The sequence below is a fragment of the Argopecten irradians genome, chromosome 6 (genome assembly GCF_041381155.1).
Source record: "Argopecten irradians isolate NY chromosome 6, Ai_NY, whole genome shotgun sequence".
NCBI classification, from domain to species: domain Eukaryota; kingdom Metazoa; phylum Mollusca; class Bivalvia; order Pectinida; family Pectinidae; genus Argopecten; species Argopecten irradians.
Window position 1 is genome coordinate 42,358,316 of NC_091139.1, and position 18,409 is coordinate 42,376,724.

At 34.7% G+C, this 18,409-nt stretch overlaps 2 protein-coding genes across 4 annotated transcripts in view; both read left to right on the forward strand.

Moving 5' to 3' along the window:
• LOC138325952 (3'-5' exoribonuclease HELZ2-like) overlaps nt 1–5,072 on the forward strand; it is a 31,169-nt gene extending 26,097 nt beyond the window's left edge. Inside the window, exons 16-18 of the mRNA XM_069271971.1 lie at nt 2,160–2,316; nt 2,564–2,731; nt 3,077–5,072. Of these exons, the coding sequence (XP_069128072.1) occupies nt 2,160–2,316; nt 2,564–2,731; nt 3,077–3,264 (513 nt within the window). The 3' untranslated portion in view covers nt 3,265–5,072. The remainder of the gene's footprint in view (nt 1–2,159; nt 2,317–2,563; nt 2,732–3,076) is intronic.
• A 7,853-nt stretch (nt 5,073–12,925) lies between these two features.
• On the forward strand, nt 12,926–17,992 carry LOC138325950 (uncharacterized). 3 transcript variants are annotated; one of them, XM_069271968.1, is made up of 6 exons: nt 12,928–13,382; nt 14,549–14,581; nt 14,866–14,957; nt 15,365–15,454; nt 15,547–15,610; nt 17,178–17,992. In XM_069271968.1, exons 3-6 carry the CDS (start codon nt 14,928–14,930, stop codon nt 17,990–17,992), a joined length of 999 nt encoding a protein of 332 aa, XP_069128069.1. In that variant the 5' UTR covers nt 12,928–13,382; nt 14,549–14,581; nt 14,866–14,927. The 3 variants fall into 3 exon arrangements, with proteins under 3 accessions (XP_069128071.1, XP_069128070.1, XP_069128069.1); XM_069271970.1 differs by lacking the exon at nt 14,866–14,957 and having other exon boundaries at nt 12,926–13,382; XM_069271969.1 differs by lacking the exons at nt 14,549–14,581; nt 14,866–14,957 and having other exon boundaries at nt 12,926–13,382.
• Nucleotides 17,993–18,409: the final 417 nt, after the last annotated feature.

Consider the following 18,409-nt stretch of genomic DNA (forward strand, 5'->3'; position numbering starts at 1 on the left):
TGAAAATGAGTCCTTTTCAGTGAATATTGGGTTCCTCTCAGAATATTCTGCACCTTATCGTTCACAATGTGTAATAATTCTGTAGAAGGTCTATCGGACTTGTTTTTAGGTCACCTGAGACGAAGTCTCAAGTGACCTATTCTAATCGCCTTTTGTCCGTCGTCGTGCGTCGTGCGTCGTGCGTGCGTCGTGCGTCGTCCGTCGTATGTCCGTAAACAATTTACATTTTCGACTTCTTCTCCAAAACTGCTGAAGCAATTTCAATGAAATTTTGCACAAACCTTCTAAGGCATAAGGCCAATCAAAATTGTGAATTATATGGTCCCCCACCCCCCAGGGGGCTGTGGGAGGGGCCAAAAGGGGTAAAATTGAGTAAAATTTCAAAAATCTTCTTCTCTACTCACAGATGTGGTAGAATCAAATACTCTTCATAGATAGAAAGGACTTAAGGTCCTTTACAAAAATTGTGAATTATATGATCCTGGGGTCTCTAGTTTCCCCCTGGGCAGGGGGTTAAGTTTATTATAGTTTATATTGGGAAAACACATTTTGTGCATTATTTGGTCATTTGTAATAGAAAATGAGTCAAATGTTGTCAGAATTATCAGTATGAGAAGGCCATTTAATCCTATTAACAAATTTTCTATGACTGACCCCCAGGGGCCTTAGGGGCGGGGTCAAAGGGTCAAATAGGCTAAAACTTCAAAAATCTTCTTCTGAAATTCTGGAAATGGTAGAATCAAATACTTTTCATAAATAGAAAGGTCTTAAGGTCTTATATGACCCTGGGGTCTCACGTTTCCCCCCTGGGGAGGGGGTCAAGTTTACTATAGTTTATATAGGGAAAACACATTTATGAGCATGTTTTGCTCAATTTTCATTGGAAACAAGTCAAACTTGGTTAGAATTATTAGCCTGAGATAGCATTTTAATATCATATACACATTGGTCCTGGCCGACCCCCTGGGGGCAGAGGGGCGGGGCTAAAAAAGGGTCAAATAGGCTAAAACTTTAAAAATCTTCTTCTGAAATTCTGGAAATGGTAGAATCAAATACTTTTCATAAATAGAAAGGTCTTAAGGTCCTTTACAAAAATTGTGAAATATATGACCCTGGGGTCTCACGTTTCCCCCCTGGTGAGGGGGTCAAGTTTACTATAGTTTATACAGGGAAACACATTTATGGGCATGTTTTGCTCAATTTTCATTGGAAACGAGTCAAACTTTGTTAGAATTATTAGCCTGAGATAGCATTTTAATATCATATCCACATTGGTCCTGGCCGACCCCCTGGGGCAGAGGGGCGGGGCTAAAAAAGGGTCAAATAGGCTAAAACTTCAAAAATCTTCTTCTGAAATTCTGGAAATGGTAGAATCAAATACTTTTCATAAATAGAAAGGTCTTAAGGTCCTTTACAAAAATGTGAATTATATGAACCTGGGGTCTCACGTTTCTCCCTGGGGAGGGGGTCAAGTTTACTATAGTTTATATAGGGAAAACACATTTAACATATTTGTGAACATTATTTGCCCAATTTTCGTAGAATTATTAGCCTAAGATATAGCATTTTAACATCCATATCCGTCCTCGATGACGCCCTGGGGAACCAGAGGGGCAGGACCAAACAGGGTCAAAATGATTAAATTTCAAAAAATACCTCTAAGTTCACAGGTTGATGGAAGCAAATACTCTTCATAGTCTAAAAAGTCAAATTTATAAATCACTGACCAACTTCAAGGCCCAGCATATAGTGTTTATATGTCTTTAATTTATTTCATTATTTGTTTCATTATATATTCTAACTCAGGTGACCGTTAAGGCCCATGGGCCTCTTGTTTATAGTTAAAGGGAAGGGGAACAGATTGTGTATAAATAGTTACTCTGACCCAACACTGTTGTTTCGGTTTCTATTTCACCAAATATTTGTGTTCTTTTCCTCCTGTTATAATTTGTTGAAATGATTTTCAGATGATCGTTAAGGCCCATGGGCCTCTTGGTTACTTTAACATTTTATAATAATTTCACTTTTCCATATTGTTTCTTTTGTGAGGGTGTGTGTGAAACTTTTACCTCATTCTAGTTTGATTAGTAAATAGCAGCATACCAAGATACCATTGTGATTATAACGACATGACTTTAAGGAGACAATTTTTCTTAAAGTTAGCAGTGTTCCACCGTATGGTGAAGACGGAGGGCGTGGACCCCCGCTACATCAACATCATATCGCAGTACAACGCCCAGTGTAACGCTATCAAGTCGGCACTATTGGAATCTGGTTACATCAACTGTAACGTACATACTGTCGTGGCCAGTCAAGGTAATTAACGGCTTTCATTTAATTCGTCAGCATTACCAGCTTTCTGTTATGATAAAAACATGTTTTACAGGAAGTAATTTAGATTTACTCTGATTTCATTAAGTAATTTTAGTTTTGCATGAATAAAAGAAGCGTAATGATACAATGTTTAACTATGTCGGCTACCATAACAACACCTAGACATTGTATGAGCTTTATATATTATCTCTATCTGAATGATAACTGTTTTCGTGTCCTATACATGTAGGTGGAGAATGGGATTACGTCATATTCAGCACAACCCGATCACTTCCGCATTACAAGATTGAGCACAAGCCCACCCTTGGTTGGTGTAAACAGAATCTGGGATTCATCACAGACGAGCACCAGATAGATGTAGCCCTGTCTAGAGCTCGTAAAGGACTCGTCATCATTGGTAGGTAAAACTGGAACTCATGTCCAAACCGTTACAAGGCCTTATCGGGTTAAATCACATAACGCAACAAATACAATGAAGACCGCCATTTTACCTTTACATTTCAAATTATATCTGTTTCTTGGGACTTACTGAAAGTTCAATCTAAACATCATTGCAGCTGACAGATTTTGACTCTCACGATAGTTTTAGATTTTAATAGGTCAGAACAAAGATGATTTTGCAAAAGAAAACCATTTACAAAAGTCAATATATTTTGACACACACAATATTTGAAATCTGTTTTAAAATCTGATATGTTTTGTATTTCTGTCAATCCTGAAAGTCAACTTTAACATCTTATAGGAAACCAAAATCTGTTGAAGTGTGACAAAGTATGGGGACGCCTTCTGGATCACTATGAGAGGAGAGGCTGTGTTGTTGTCGCAAGTGAATTCCCACCTCGCAGGAAGACCCGCAACAAGAGAAGAGGTGCCCACAGGGCTTCACGACAAACTTCCGAGGAGTTCTATAACGGCACAGATCTGGAGTAAACATCTCCAATTCTGCGACAGGGGTCAGAGTAAACATCTCCAATACTGCGTCAGAGGCCACAGTAAACATTTCCAGTGCTGCGTCAGAGACCACAGTAAACATCTCCAATACTGCGTCAGAGGACACAGTAAACATCTCTACTACTGCGTCAGAGGTCAAAGCAAACATCTTCAGTACTGCGTCAGAGGCCACAGTAAACATTTCCAATACTGTTTGAGAGGTCACAGAAACGTGTTAGATTTTGTACAGATGCCATACACGTATTTGGCTATAATGACTCTAAATCTAGGAAACGCAGACTAGGAATCAAAGCTGCTCTGCGAGACATTATGTATAATTGTCAGTTAACATCATACTTCCGGTTATCCATGTAAATATTTTGGTGCGTATTTTCTGCTGTGATACAATGAGAGTGTATTATAACACATGTTATTTTCTTAATATTCACTTTGTATTTTTTTATCTTTTAGTTATTGTACCCCATGATCGGTATACTGGTTTATTTGTGAACGTTTTGTAGAGAGCAGGACACACAAAAAAAAGTGTAACAACTATTTTTAAAGTCCTTATTTTTGTTAAAAACCAGTGTATCGTCCATTTGAATGCACGGTGAGGAAAGATAAAACTATAATTATAATCACATGTATATATTGTATATAAAAGATCATTTTTCTGTCGTTTGTCTTACATAAAAATAATTTACTTCTAGAAAGAAATATTGAAGATTGTTCGTTTTGTTTCTCGGAAAAAAGAGGGATGATAAACTATTTAAATCTATCTTTTGTGTCAATACTTGTCAAAATGCCCGAGTCCACATGTATAGAACATCTTAAGGAAGAGGAATATAAAGCATTATCAAAATAAGAGATTAGGAAATATCGGATCCATTTCAGTAATTAATTTTTTTATACATGCCAACTAGGTCGATAAACATCAAAGGCTTACTATCTATGCAAATTTATTTTTGGTAGACTCTATATATTGTTGACCTTTTAAAATGTATAATATTATTATCAATATAAACAACCTGTCTATATAGGCCGTTTTCTGTCTCCTCTTCAGCGGTCGTTATAGACAGGTTTGGCTTAACAATGATTTCTCTATGATGTATTATATTATAACTATGATTTATCTAGGATATATTGTATTATAACTATGATTTCTCTAGGATGTATTATATAATAACTATGATTTCTCTATGATGTATCATATTATAACTATGATTTCTCTAGGATGTATTATATTATAACTATGATTTCTCTAGGATGTATTATATTATAACTATGATATCTCCAGGATGTATTGTATTATAACTATGATATCTCTAGGATGTATTGTATTATAACTATGATATCTCTAGGATGTATTGTATTATAACTATAATTTCTCTATGATGTATTGTATAATAACTATGATTTCTCTAGGATGTATTATATTATAACTATGATATCTCTATGATGTATTGCAATGTTATCATCTGTTAAATCGGTGTTGTATACAGTTACCTTTATTGTACCTTGATAAGTGTTTAATTGGAATAGTGCTAACAGGTAGACATGATCTAAATGTTTGTTATGTGATATTTTTCTTGCATAAATCGATTTTTAATGCTTTCCTTGTGCCATATTTCAACAAGATTTGCCTTGTATATGACGTATATGAACAGGCATATTCCAATAAGTATATATCTCATTGTCGTGTTTTCATCAATCTTCATTAAGTTTATCTTTTTGTTGTGTTTGTCGTGTATACATAATATCATACTTCATAAAATATGTTTTCATGTTTATAAAATATTCATGATGTTTGCATTGTAATGATGTCAATTATTTAAATACTGTATGAGATTAATGTAAATGATTACCGTATTTAGGGGTACCATAGGTTGACATAATACGAGTATCTATAATACATTTCATGTTTGTACTTCATCAACCAAAAAGGTTTAGCCGCCTTTATTGAATCATAAATTGTGTATAATATATATCTAAGGTTTAAAAACATCAGATGTAGAATTCTGTAGGAAAGGTGGTAAAAAAAGTACTTAATACCCCATAACATCAAATATCACAGTTCTTGTATTTGTATAGAATTGCCGAGTTGTAGGATGTCTCAAGCCTAATCACGCCTTTTAACACTAATGGGTAGTGCTGAGTTTTCTCTTCTGTTATCTCCGTATTTGTATAGAATTGCTGAGTTGTAGATGTCTCAAGCCAATCCGCCTTTTAAACAATGGTAGTGCTGAGTTTTCTCTTCTGTATCTCCGTATTTGTATAGAATTGCTGAGTTGTAGGATGTCTCAAGCCTAATCACGCCTTTTAACACTAATGGGTAGTGCTGAGTTTTCTCTTCTGTTATCTCCGTATTTGTATAGAATTGCTGAGTTGTAGGATGTCTCAAGCCTAATCACGCCTTTTAACACTAATGGGTAGTGCTGAGTTTTCTCTTCTGTTATCTCCGTATTTGTATAGAATTGCTGAGTTGTAGGATGTCTCAAGCCTAATCAAGCCTTTTAACACTGAGTTTTCTCTTCTGTTATCTCCGTCCACAACAACTTATCATTATTGATCTTATCACATTAATTTGGCGGATGTAGCAATATTTCAAATATTTTAGGAACTTTATAGATAATGTTGCTCATTCTGAAGAAATGTTCTTTAATGATGTCAACCATCAATTCATTAAATATCAGCTTACAGAATAAATGTACTTTTTTCAGTTTTGTAATTTTTAGCTCACCTGGCCCGAAGGGCCGGTGAGCTTATGTCATGGCGCGGCGTCCGTCGTCCGTCCGTCCGTCCGTCCGTCGTCCGTCCGTCCGTCCGTCCGTCAACATTTCTTTTAAATCGCTACTAGTCATAGAGTTCTGCATGGATTGTAACCAAATTTGGCCACAAACATCCTTGGGGGAGGGGAAACAGAACTTGTATAAATTTTGGCTCTGTCCCCCCCCCGGGGCAGGAGGGGCGGGGCCCAATAGGGGAAATAGAGGTAAATCCTATAAATCGCTACTTGTCCTAGAGTTCTGCATGGATTGTAACCAAATTGGACCACAAACATCCTTGGGGGAGGGGGAACAGAACTTGTATAAATTTTGGCTCTGGTCCCCCAGGGGCAGGAGGGGCGGGGCCCAATAGGGGTAATAGAGGTAAATCCTTTAAATCGCTACTTGTCCTAGAGTTCTGAATGGAATGTAACTAAATTTGGCCACAAACATCCTTGGGAGAAGGGGAACAGAACTTGTATAAATTTTGGCTCTGACCCCCCGGGGGCAGGAGGGGAGGGGCCCAATAGGGGTAACAGAGGTAAATCCTTTAAATCGCTACTTGTCATAGAGCTCTGAATGGAATGTAACAAAATTTGGCCACAAACATCCTTTGGGGAAGGGGAACAGAACTTGTATAAATTTTGGCTCTGGTCCCCCGGGGGCAGGAGGGGCGGAGCCCAATAGGGGAAATAAAGGTTAATCCTTTAAATCGCTACTAGTCATAGAGTTCTACATGAATTGTAACCAAATTCTGCCACAAACATCCTTGGGGGAAGGGGAACAGAACTTGTATAAATTTTGACTCTGGTCCCCCGGGGACAGGAGGGGCGGGGCCCAATAGGGGTAATAGAGGTAAATCCTTTAAATCGCTACTAGTCATAGAGTTCTGAATGGAATGTAACAAAATTTGGCCACAAACATCCTTGGGAAAAGGGGAACAGAACTTGTATAAATTTTGGCTCTGACCCCAGGGGGCAGGAGGGGCGGGGCCCAATAGGGGAAATAGATGTAAATCCTTTAAATCGCTACTAGTCATAGAGTTCTGAATGGAATGTAACCAAATTTGGCCACAAACATCCTTGGGGGAGGGGGAACAGACCTTGTATAAATTTTGGCTCTGACCCCCTGGGGGCGGGAGGGGCAGGGCCTAATAGGGGAAATAGAGGTAAATCCTTTAAATCGCTACTAGTCATAGAGTTCTGAATGGAATGTAACTAAATTTGGCCACAAACATCCTTGGGGGAAGGGGAACATAACTTGTATAAATTTTGGCTCTGGTCCCCCAGGGGCAGGAGGGGAGGGGCCCAATAGGGGAAATAAAGGTAAATCCTTTAAATCGCTACTTGTAATAGAGTTCTACATGAATTGTAACCAAATTCTGCCACAAACATCCTTGGGGGAAGGGGAACAGAACTTGTATAAATTTTGGCTCTGGTCCCCAGGGGGCAGGAGGGGTGGGGCCCAATAGGGGATTTAGAGGTTAATATTAAAATTCCTTCAGAAAAGAAACAATGAACCTGTATTCAGAACATTACTTGGCATTACAAACCAGGTGAGCGATACATGCTCTCTGGGCCTCTTGTTACTCTACCAATAACACATTTCTTATTAATGAGGCATCAAATATCCATGGTTATTACGATATTATATGTAAAAACATCTGATTTTGTTGGAAGAAACCTGAATACAGTTTCTTAAGTGATACTTTGCAATATTTTTCCATTTTAAGTCACGCCTTATGTGTAATTACAATATCAGCCACATTTTAGCCAGATGTAAATAAAAATACGTGGAAAATATCCTTAAAATGACAAACTTGTAGTATTCTTTCTGAATTTAGTTCAAAATATGGTTTTTCAATTTTCCCTATTAAAAGCTATCCGGGCCACTTTAATGCACACATTTTTAATCGTGATTTATGACGAATTGGGCAGCGCGTTGAAAGTTATTTTTGTTGCTCTTTTCTTAAATGTACAATATCAAAGCACCTACATCGTTAAATGATATGTATTACCGATATGTGCAGGAAACAATCGGGATTACCTTACAATTATATTAGTTCCAGGATATGGATTAACACGTGACCTGTCCTCATTGGTAATATGTATTTCAGGTGTAATCATTCAAAGTAGACACTAAATTTCTCATCTTTTGATTAACATGTATGCTTGTTAAGAACGTATAAAACATTCGATTTTTGCAAGTAATTTGGCTACATAATGCAGGAACAATCTTTTTTTTATTTTTTGATCAAATAAGTTATGATTAAATCAAGTGCAGCTATTTTTTCTGATGTAAATCACAATATTAAAATTAATCTATAGTCTGTATGACTATTTTAAATTTGATTGCGATGTTTTTTCAGTATATCAATATAAATCTAAATATGCCAACGCATCTTTTAACAATCACAAAATCTACTCTTAACACGATTATCAACTAAAAGCACTTCATATAGAAATGAAAGCAGCAACATTTCAATGAGAAATTGTATTATTATTTTTTAGTATTTCACAAATATTTCATGATTAAATTACAAGTATTTCATAAACCTTTCACACACATGTCACTTTTTTACTATTTAGATTTTCCACTTCATGATATTTGTAAATATGTACGGTATCCATTTTGTTATTTAGTTGAGAAAATCGAGCATTAAGATATTTTGTCAGCATTATCATTTTAGTACTACATATCCCTCTTCAAAATTTAAGAAAGCTCCTTTCCTGTCATATTTACGGGCGTAATAATGTATATCTCCTATAGATAGAGTACACTTGCTTCTTATGTAGTTTATTACATGGCTACCTATGCACTACAGCTGGATAGATCTAAGTTAATCAGTATATTTTAATATTTTACTTTACTCTGTAAAATATCATGTCAATTCCAGAAATGTGGCTGGTATTACTTTCAAGGACCTAACCAGCGGCTTATACGTTTAAATATCGCATTGTGTTCATTTACGGAGATTTGATTTCCAGTTGCCTGTTTCATAGAACTTCTTACTGATTTGTTATCAAAATGGTAGAATATCTAGAAAAACAATGTCGAGGCATGAGAGATAAAAAAAAACGTTGTATTGCCATCCGCAGACCTAAGGTATGAATACATTTCGTAACCCTCAGATCGAATATCTTTAATATCCCCATATGAGTCTAATGATCTTAAATCTTGTTTTTGATTCTTTATTACCTGACGATACTTTTGTACATCATAAAGAATATGTTAATATAAGTATAAAATTGAATTCACCTTCATTACGTTTAAAACTTATTCTATATTAACATAAGGTATATGTAGGTAGTATAGTGTTTGATGTTTATACTACTAAGACAATCTAAATCTAAAACAATACATCTTAGTCGATCTGGTTAATTTGGTTTTTATTTTTTATTATCTCACTTTTAAACTGTTCAATTTCATTTTTAATGTTCTCATAAACAACCCGAATATCGACTCCTTTTCTAATGCAATTTAATTCCATGTGTTTCGAAGGATGTTAAAAAATAATTCCAGTGAAAATGTTTCAAACCAGTACGGCAGTATAAAACGCGAAATTCAGGTAGAAAATAATAATTAATTAATTTTATTCCTGTTTCCATAATAATTGATTTGATCTGCAATTGATAATGTATTACTTATGCACTCTCATAAATGCAACAAATGCTATTTTGTATTGATTTTTTTATGTGATACTTTTTCACCATGACCTAATACGTTTCTCTTTGTTAGGTCATTCGTTTGTTTTCCGGTGATATTAGGTATATATATATATTCCATTTATTTATCTCATATAACATCATTGTTTTCCGGTGATATTAGGTATATATATATTCCATTTATTTATCTCATATAACATCATTGTTTTCCGGTGATATTAGGTATGTATATATTCCATTTATTTATCTCATATAACATCATTGATTTCTCGTAACAAAAATAAAAAGGAAAATGTTATTCGCTAACTACAACAGGTTTGTCGCAAAAAGATTATATTTGATATATTCTTATTATCATTATCATCGTTTCAGCTACTATAACATCTGATTCCATATTTTGTATGCTTTTACGGAATCATTTTTCAATGATGATCACTGCTAATATCATAAACACAAACATGAAATATCATGCGGAGAACAAAAGTGTCTTTACAACTGTAGGAGTGGTTTTAAATTGCAGTTGTAGTGTAACTCAAATGGCGAGAAAAACCAAAACATTCATTAAATATGATTAATTCGAATAAGATTATTCAATGGGCGATGAATTCAAAACTTGTCATCAAATTCTTTAATGTGTAAAATAGGGACCAATGATGTGCTAATGCAAAGTGGTTAGATGAAGAAATCCAAAAAAGTCCTTAATAAATGGAATATTATATAATTATGTATGATTTTTATAATGAAAAATACAAGATTTTTTCAAACGTTTTCTCACGCGCGTAACAAACCATTGCTTTGTTAAGTATCATATAGCTATGCTTTCTTACACATAAAGTGAATGACAGGTGAGTTGGAGTTTAAATTGGTCTCCATAGAATACCCTCTAATAACGGATCTCATATAAAGCTTTATACGTGTATACCTATATCCTAATATTATTTGAATATTGACAATGCTAATTCCATTACATATGATATTTGCATGTTTGCGTATTATTTTGTTTTTATTTCGTTCACATTCTTTACATCAATGTCAATAAAATCATGTGTAAATGAATCTCGATCTTTCTTCTTTTTCTTTACAAAGCCGAGATGTTGACAGATATGATAAAATATCAAAAACAGTTCAATGAACATTCTGACCAAATATCTAGTATTTATTCGAAGGAATACTGATGGAACACACTGATACATTAATGCTTCGATCTATATTCAAGGCAAGCATACAGAAAACATTAAATAACCTGTCTGATCGGTGTGATCTTGCTATTGTGTTCTATAAAGACAGTATGTGATTTTTACAGAATAGCTGTTCAATGATACATAGGCCACGCTAGTATTCCTTTGTGATCTGTCACGCAATTAACTCAAGTATGACATGGCTTTAACAAACTAGTACTACCTAGACTGTAGCTGTAAATGTCCGGTCGTGTGAAATCTAAAACTGAAAGCCATTTTGCGGTGAAAGGGTCTTGCTAAAAGATATCCGCTCAGTGAAACGAAACTGAAATAAATAGCTTTCCTTGAATCATGGCGCAACAATATATTAATGTGTATATGTCTAAGGCATGTCGCCTCCGTTTAATCTAATTTTAGACCAAATATTTTATAAAAATCGTACAACCAAGTATATGTAATAAATGTATTACTACCGATTCGTTTATTCAAATATGGGGTAGAGGGAGAAAGTTGGATATTGTTGTATTTGTAACGCTTTGAATGGTAAGTAAAATAATTTGTTACGTCTATCTAATTATATTTACTATGATGGTATATTACATCAGTTTCTTCCGAAACAGTATTTCTATTTTTACTTTTAAATTCTACTCGGAACTAGTAAAGGACACCTTATTCAAATCTGGTAGATGTTGAAATTACAATGTATATATATATATATACTCAAAAATTTTATATACATACAGTCAAATTAAAGACCTCGAATGATAATCGAACTTCGATGAATCGAATGTATCGTCCTTTCCCTGATTTAGAGTTTTATTTAATGTAGAGTATTCATTATTTGAAGGAGTTTCTACAAAGTTCAGCTAAACGTCTACTTTCTATCATACACGTATCGTTGATACTTTAGAATCACAAATATGAATACAACGCATCATCAAGTCGTATCGTTATTTTGCTACTTATGTTTAATGGGGAAAAAAGGAACATATGCACATTTATTTAACAGTTGTTGTTATACCGCAAAGAAATATCTCGTAGTTTGAGGAAAGTCATAGTCTAATAGTTATGTTTAAAGGTTTTGTTGGAGATATCCGTTCAGTGAAACGAAAGTGAAATAAAGGTTTTCCTTGAATGCCGCAATGTTTATATTAATATGCTGATGTAAGGCATGTTGTTAATGACGCCACCCTAAATCTATAATTAGATCAAAATTGTTATAAAAATCCTACAACAACCACAACATACACATTTTTTATCAACTTAGGTATGTTCAGATATACATAACACGTCATAATATATAGTCATACAAAATATCACTGGTCAGAAACCTTTTGCTTTAATGTAGAGTATTCATGTTATCCAATGGAGAGGACGATGTCTTACTCCCATTGCAACATATTAAGACATTATAATATAACGACTATATCTAGTTCTTTTTACATCTCTCGTGATTTAAGATAAGCCATATTCTATATTTATGTATTTAATTACCGAAACCGTAGGTAATTGTACTTCCAAAAGATGAGATGTTGAAAATGAATTTCGTTTTAATAAAACTAGATACAGCTCTGGAGTTTAGAAAGATATTGCACTTTTGAATATAAGTGTTTTAATTAACAATTCCATTAGATGTTAAACCGTTGAAAATAGCGCTTCAGAAGAGTGGGATCAACACGGGTCCAATTTTGATGGTAAACACTAATTCTATATTACGAAATCTTGTATTAACGTGAATGTCTTTGAACTAAATATCAAACAGAAAAGTTTTAGTTTCTTTAAAGTTGTATGGTTTATCACTTTCGCTCTTTTTGTCATAGTGAAAACTATTTAAGTGTTAAAAACATTTTTCTCCGTCTGTCCGAGGTTTAAACTTTCTAATGTAACCACCTTTTTATAAAGTTGCCGCACTGGAAGTATTTTTGATTATCCGAAAAATAAACCTTTTTTAAATCGATTATAAAAATTTATCGTTTAGCGTAGTACTACTAACAGTCAGGGTCCTAGCTAGGTTGTGGCTGTAAAGAAGTGCATTAGCGTTTATTTCATCATAAACAAACATTGGAGGGGGATTGTGAAAAAGGTATGGCGTTACATCTGCTTATTTACTTGATTTGTGTCTAAAATCTAAAACTGAAACCCATTTTGTGGTTAAGGGTTTTGTTGAAGATGAAACGAAAGTGAAATAAAGAGTTTTCCTTGAATGCCGCAATGTTTATATTAATATGCTGATGTAAGGCATGTCGTTAATGACGCCACCCTAAATATATAATTAGATCAAAGATTTTATAAAAATCCTACAGCAACCACAACTTACATAATGACGTACCTATCAGATTATTCAAATATGGGGTCACCTCCCTTAATCTAATTTTAGACCAAATATTTTATGAAAATCCTACAACAACCAAGTATATGTAATAATGACGTGTTACTACCGATCCGTTTATTCAAATATGGGGTAGAGGGAGAAAGTTGGATAATGTTGTATTTGTAACGCTATTGGAATGGTAAGTAAAATATTATTTTTCGTCGATCTGATAATATTGTATACTTTTATGGTAATTATGTGGTATTTTACGTGCTTTTATCTCATAAAACCATTTTTTATCAGTTAAAAACTAGTAAAGGACGCTTTAAAATCCGTATAATGTCGTTGATTAAGGGGCCGCAATGGCCGAGTGGTTAAGATGCCTCGACATATCACCACAAGCCCTCTACCTCCGGGATGTGGGTTCGAATCCAATGTGGGGCAGTTGCCAGGTACTGACCACTGGTCAGTAGTTTTTCACCAGGTACTCTGGCTTTCCTCCAACAACACACCTGGCACGTCCATGCATGACCTTGGTTGTTAATAGGACGTTAAACAAAAAAATCAAACTTGATTTAGAGTTATGCTTTAATGTAGAATGTGGATTATAGTCTCCTACAACTTCAGATCAACTGCTTCTTTATTCGAGCATACACTTTACATTAATACTTTAGAATCACAAATATACATGTAAATACAACAAACAGCCGAGCCGTATCGTTATTTTGTTCTTAATTTTTTGTTTAAACTTGTATTTATCATCATTGTCAAAGGTTTTTGCTCTAAATCTTACATATATCCTAAAAAGATTAACAGAAGGGAGACAGTGAGAGAAAAACCAGAAAAATAAAAAAGTGAATGGCAGAGAAGATTATGCAATTTCTGAAATCAACATGTATTTTAGTTTCTGAAAGAGAACAATAAATGCTACCCAAGGTGGAGGTTAAACATGATTTCACTGCTTACATGACGTGCATTGTTGGGTTGTCAATCTACGTTATTTCAATGCGAACATTTTCTTTACCTGTCTGTAGATACAAGTAGATATTGATAATACGTAGGCGTTGACGCTTAGGTGTTTATAGAGGACTGTTCAAATCCACACTGGTATTGCTGAAATAACGCTTGATTCATGTGAATATTTAATGTCAAATAAATTTACATATATCATTTAACTCTATGATCTCATTAAATGTCATATAAGGTATTCATCAATGTTTAAAGGCAATTTAAGTTAAAATATAACCTCTAGAAGATCACTTCATTAATGTGTATTCATTATTCAAATTATATGATGGCCATTTATCATGATTATAATCACAGCTAAGTATTGAATTTTTTTTTTCATTCAAAAATATATTTTAGGATGAAGCATGAAATGATGTCAATGAGTTTAAGGTATGTATAATAGCTAAGTAAATATAAAACTGTCACAAAAACACCCAATAACAATCACCCTATGTAAACAAATAAACTACATAAACATTTGGAAGTCAGTATCAGCTTTTCAGACATTTTGATATCAAATTATAAACTATTCTATTCAAGAGAGGCCATGGCCTTCAATGTCATTATAACATACTAAGACATAACGATATAACGACCATAGTATGTCAATTTTACTTCTTTCTTGGTTTGAGAAAAACCTTACCAGGCATTAATGTATATAATTATCGAAGCAGGAGATAACCTGCACTCGGAAAATACTGCACTGTTGGAGACGTGGGCCCTCAGGTTATTGAAGATGGGGAACATCAATTTCGCGTACAGACAGGTATTGCAATTTTTACCTTAATTGTTTATTTTCGGTGTTAAACAGTTGAAAATACCCTTCAACAGAGTTTGAATCACCACGGGTCCAACTTTGATGCCGTACCTTCCTTTCATTTTTCGGGATCTTATTATATTTTGTGTGATCGGTTTTGATAAAAGTAGACATACATACTAATTGGGGTTGTGTGTGTGTGTTTATTTGCCTATATATATACAGACATTATAAAACATGAAGTAAAATATGCAGGTTAAACTCTTCTGATAACGTTCATATGAGCTGCATATATACAGCGAAATGTTTGGGAACATCAGCTGTTTGAAACTTTAGATGCACTTTGAATTAAATAAATTTGTCGTGTACAGATAATGATATTTTTATTTTATCTCGTCTTTTTCTCGTCTTTCAAGAACCCAGTCGAATCAGTGGATGCAATGGAGCATAAACGAACTCCTGACCCTAATTGGTTGGCTGGAACAAATATCAATGAAGTTTCCCGGGTAAGTATCAGGTCGCTCGCTTCTAATGAATTAAAACACTGTTTTTGTGCACTGAAAATAACTGTTAATGTTCATTGTCATTACTTTACCAGAACACCAGACGAAGAGAAGAACTGATTCAGAAGAATTCGCACGTAAAACACAGCAGAAGTCGACGTAAGTTTTAACAAAAACTAAAGAATGGTATAGTAGGAGGTGCTTTATGTACCAGAAATATAGAATATAATCACTTCATTTAGAAATAGTATTTTGCTGTTGTATTTATTAGTAAGGTTATTAACGGGAGTTGTTTTAACCAGGATATACATTACATATTATGCGGTATTTCTATTATTTGTTTTAATTTACTAGTAACATTCGCCCTTTTGCCGCTCGAGAACAAATTCGTAAAAACGAAGATTTCAATTTCAACAATGTTTCAAACAACAGGCAGTGCCTATGTAAGTTCTCTCCCTGGTAACAAACTGTATATGTACAAATGGCATAAAAGAGTATTTGAAAGCATATGAAAGTATATGTTTCAGAAGTCATAACAGTATATGAGATATCATTAATGAGATTATAGATGGTAATTTTGTTTTTCAAAAAGTATATTAATTGTGATTAATATTTACGCAGCAAGACCATGTAATACTATAAACAGTCCTAGGAACCGATATGTAGATATATATCTACGTAAATTACGATGATAAAGAGAAATGATATGTAACAAGTTTTATTTGAATTGGAACGGAATCGGATGTCAGAATTTGGAGTATGGAGACGGGAAGATCTGAAAAATATAGTATTGATTCAGAACTGCTTTGCATACCGTAATATCTCTTTTTGTGCTTTGTAATACAAAAACAAGATAAAGAATTAAGGAGTAACCTTTTTAAACAACCATCAGATCTTATCATCAGAGGTAGGAGGACACATCGATTACCGTGGATTTTATGGGACTTTTCTGAACTTTTTCACATCTTACGTAGTCAGTAATTAGCATAATAACACCAATTCTTGTTCAAGTCATTATTCATGTCAAGTTAGCGTAGTAAATTGATTTGGAACTGTTTCTTATTTCCTGTTTTTCCTGTTAAGATAAAACAAACACTAAACCGAGCAAATTTACTCCATAATAACTGTCATTACGTAGGAATAAAAGAGTCAAAGATTGTATTGAAATGTCGATTTACGTACGGAATGAAGTTGGAGTAATTTGTATCACTGTGACCTGCCCATATGTATATACTATCATAATCAGTGTATGCAAACACCAGATCGCTGTCTGCCATGACACATTGGAGAAAGGTAACTTACGTATACATCTACTCCAATCGCTCTTACAGTTGTGTATTTTACTTATTTAGATACACCATCATAGGTGAAAAGTATATTCCCTTACAAAAGAGGCAACTCACAGATAGCTTTAGTCAAACCTTACGTGAGTCCGGCTCCGTTATAGGTGTAGAGTACACGCGTTACCGTAATGAAATAACTGTACGATCAGGAATCCCAAAGGTATCACTTAAGTTCATTAATTATAACATTACAATGTGGAATTATCAATATGTTTTGTTTCATTCTTCAAAAGGAATATAGAACAATCGTTTTATGTAATAATCTGCTTCATTGGATTGTTTCATTTAAATCTAGAGGTACTAATATGTAGCTTATATCATATGTTACAGTTCTATTGCTAACCTAATTCGTGAAATTAAAGACAAATATGTTTTCATTGCAGCCAAAGCAAGAAAATCAGTGGCGTCGACCTCTGACGATTTTTCAAATTTGGGTAATGTGGAAAGAATGAAAAGGGACACAATCCGTTCACACTCACCATCGCCCTTTAGTGATGGTTATATTACAACAAAACGGCGGAGAAGAAATACAGCGGGATCCGACATTGCATCACCTGGTAAATCGATATCTAATGACAATGTAGATTATGCCAATCATATCAAAAGGTCAGGAGAGGCTGACGACCAATCAATAGAAAGTGATGAAGAATTCAACCTCTCCAAAAGGTGTGGATCAAGTATATTCTGTATTGATTTATATGCTCCAACTGAAAGCGATTGCTCTGATACAGAGTCGATAAGAAATGCCGATACGGAGACACTGTTTGAACAGAGTATGGATGTCGACGCAGAGAATCTTGAAGAAGGAATCAAAGAAACAGAACAGAACCTGATTATGTATCTCTCTCCTAGATTTGTTGACAGGTGTGGTTTTCGTGATAAGATGAATTATTACACAGATAACACGTCCGTACAAGAGCTGAACTCGTTGCTGCGAAATGATACACGCCGTTTCAAGAAATGTATTCTCAAGATCGAATCAGCCCACAAGGCGATCGGCGAGTTAATGGAACCAAATGGGGATATTGAAGAAATCGAGATCAGTGGCAGATCGAAATGTGGAAAAAACTTCATGGAAGATGAAGTGGTCGTAGAAATCCTTAGCGATGGAAGCAAAGAGTGCAGTGTTATTCCGCGCTTAAAGAAAGCACTGAAGTCACAAGAAGCACAAGAAGTCTTTTGGAAAAGTTGTTGGTAGACTGGATCGAACCCGATTCCGAAATATTGATCATCCCGTTCTGGTGTATGAACTTGATGAAATTGAATACTATTTGATGCGCCCTCTTGACAAAACAGTCCCCAAGTTCCATATATTGAACAAGCATGTTGAAAATGATTTCCAAGTGGAAGTTTATGACTACGATTCAAGTTCCTGTGAACTGAAATACAGTCATTTTGTTAATATCAACCCAGCTCTAAAGCACAGTTACGTGTTTCTGGTCGTATTCATACGCTGGGATGCAGTTTATCCCTTGGGTGCAGTGATCAAAGTCATGCGATCTGATTGTGGGACCAACAGTGGACTGAAAATCCTCGAGCTTCAACATCAAGTGCCAACAATCTACAGTTCCGATACTGTCCAAAGCGTTCAGAGTATCATGTGCAGAATGCCAGA

Excerpts from the sequence above, each read along its gene's own strand:
- LOC138325950 (XM_069271968.1), top strand. The coding sequence starts at position 14,928 with ATGGGGAACATCAATTTCGCGTACAGACAG. Across the intron at positions 14,958-15,364 it reads TCAATTTCGCGTACAGACAG|AACCCAGTCGAATCAGTGGA; the intron begins GTATTGCAATTT and ends TCGTCTTTCAAG. Across the intron at positions 15,611-17,177 it reads AAAACACAGCAGAAGTCGAC|CCAAAGCAAGAAAATCAGTG; the intron begins GTAAGTTTTAAC and ends TTTTCATTGCAG.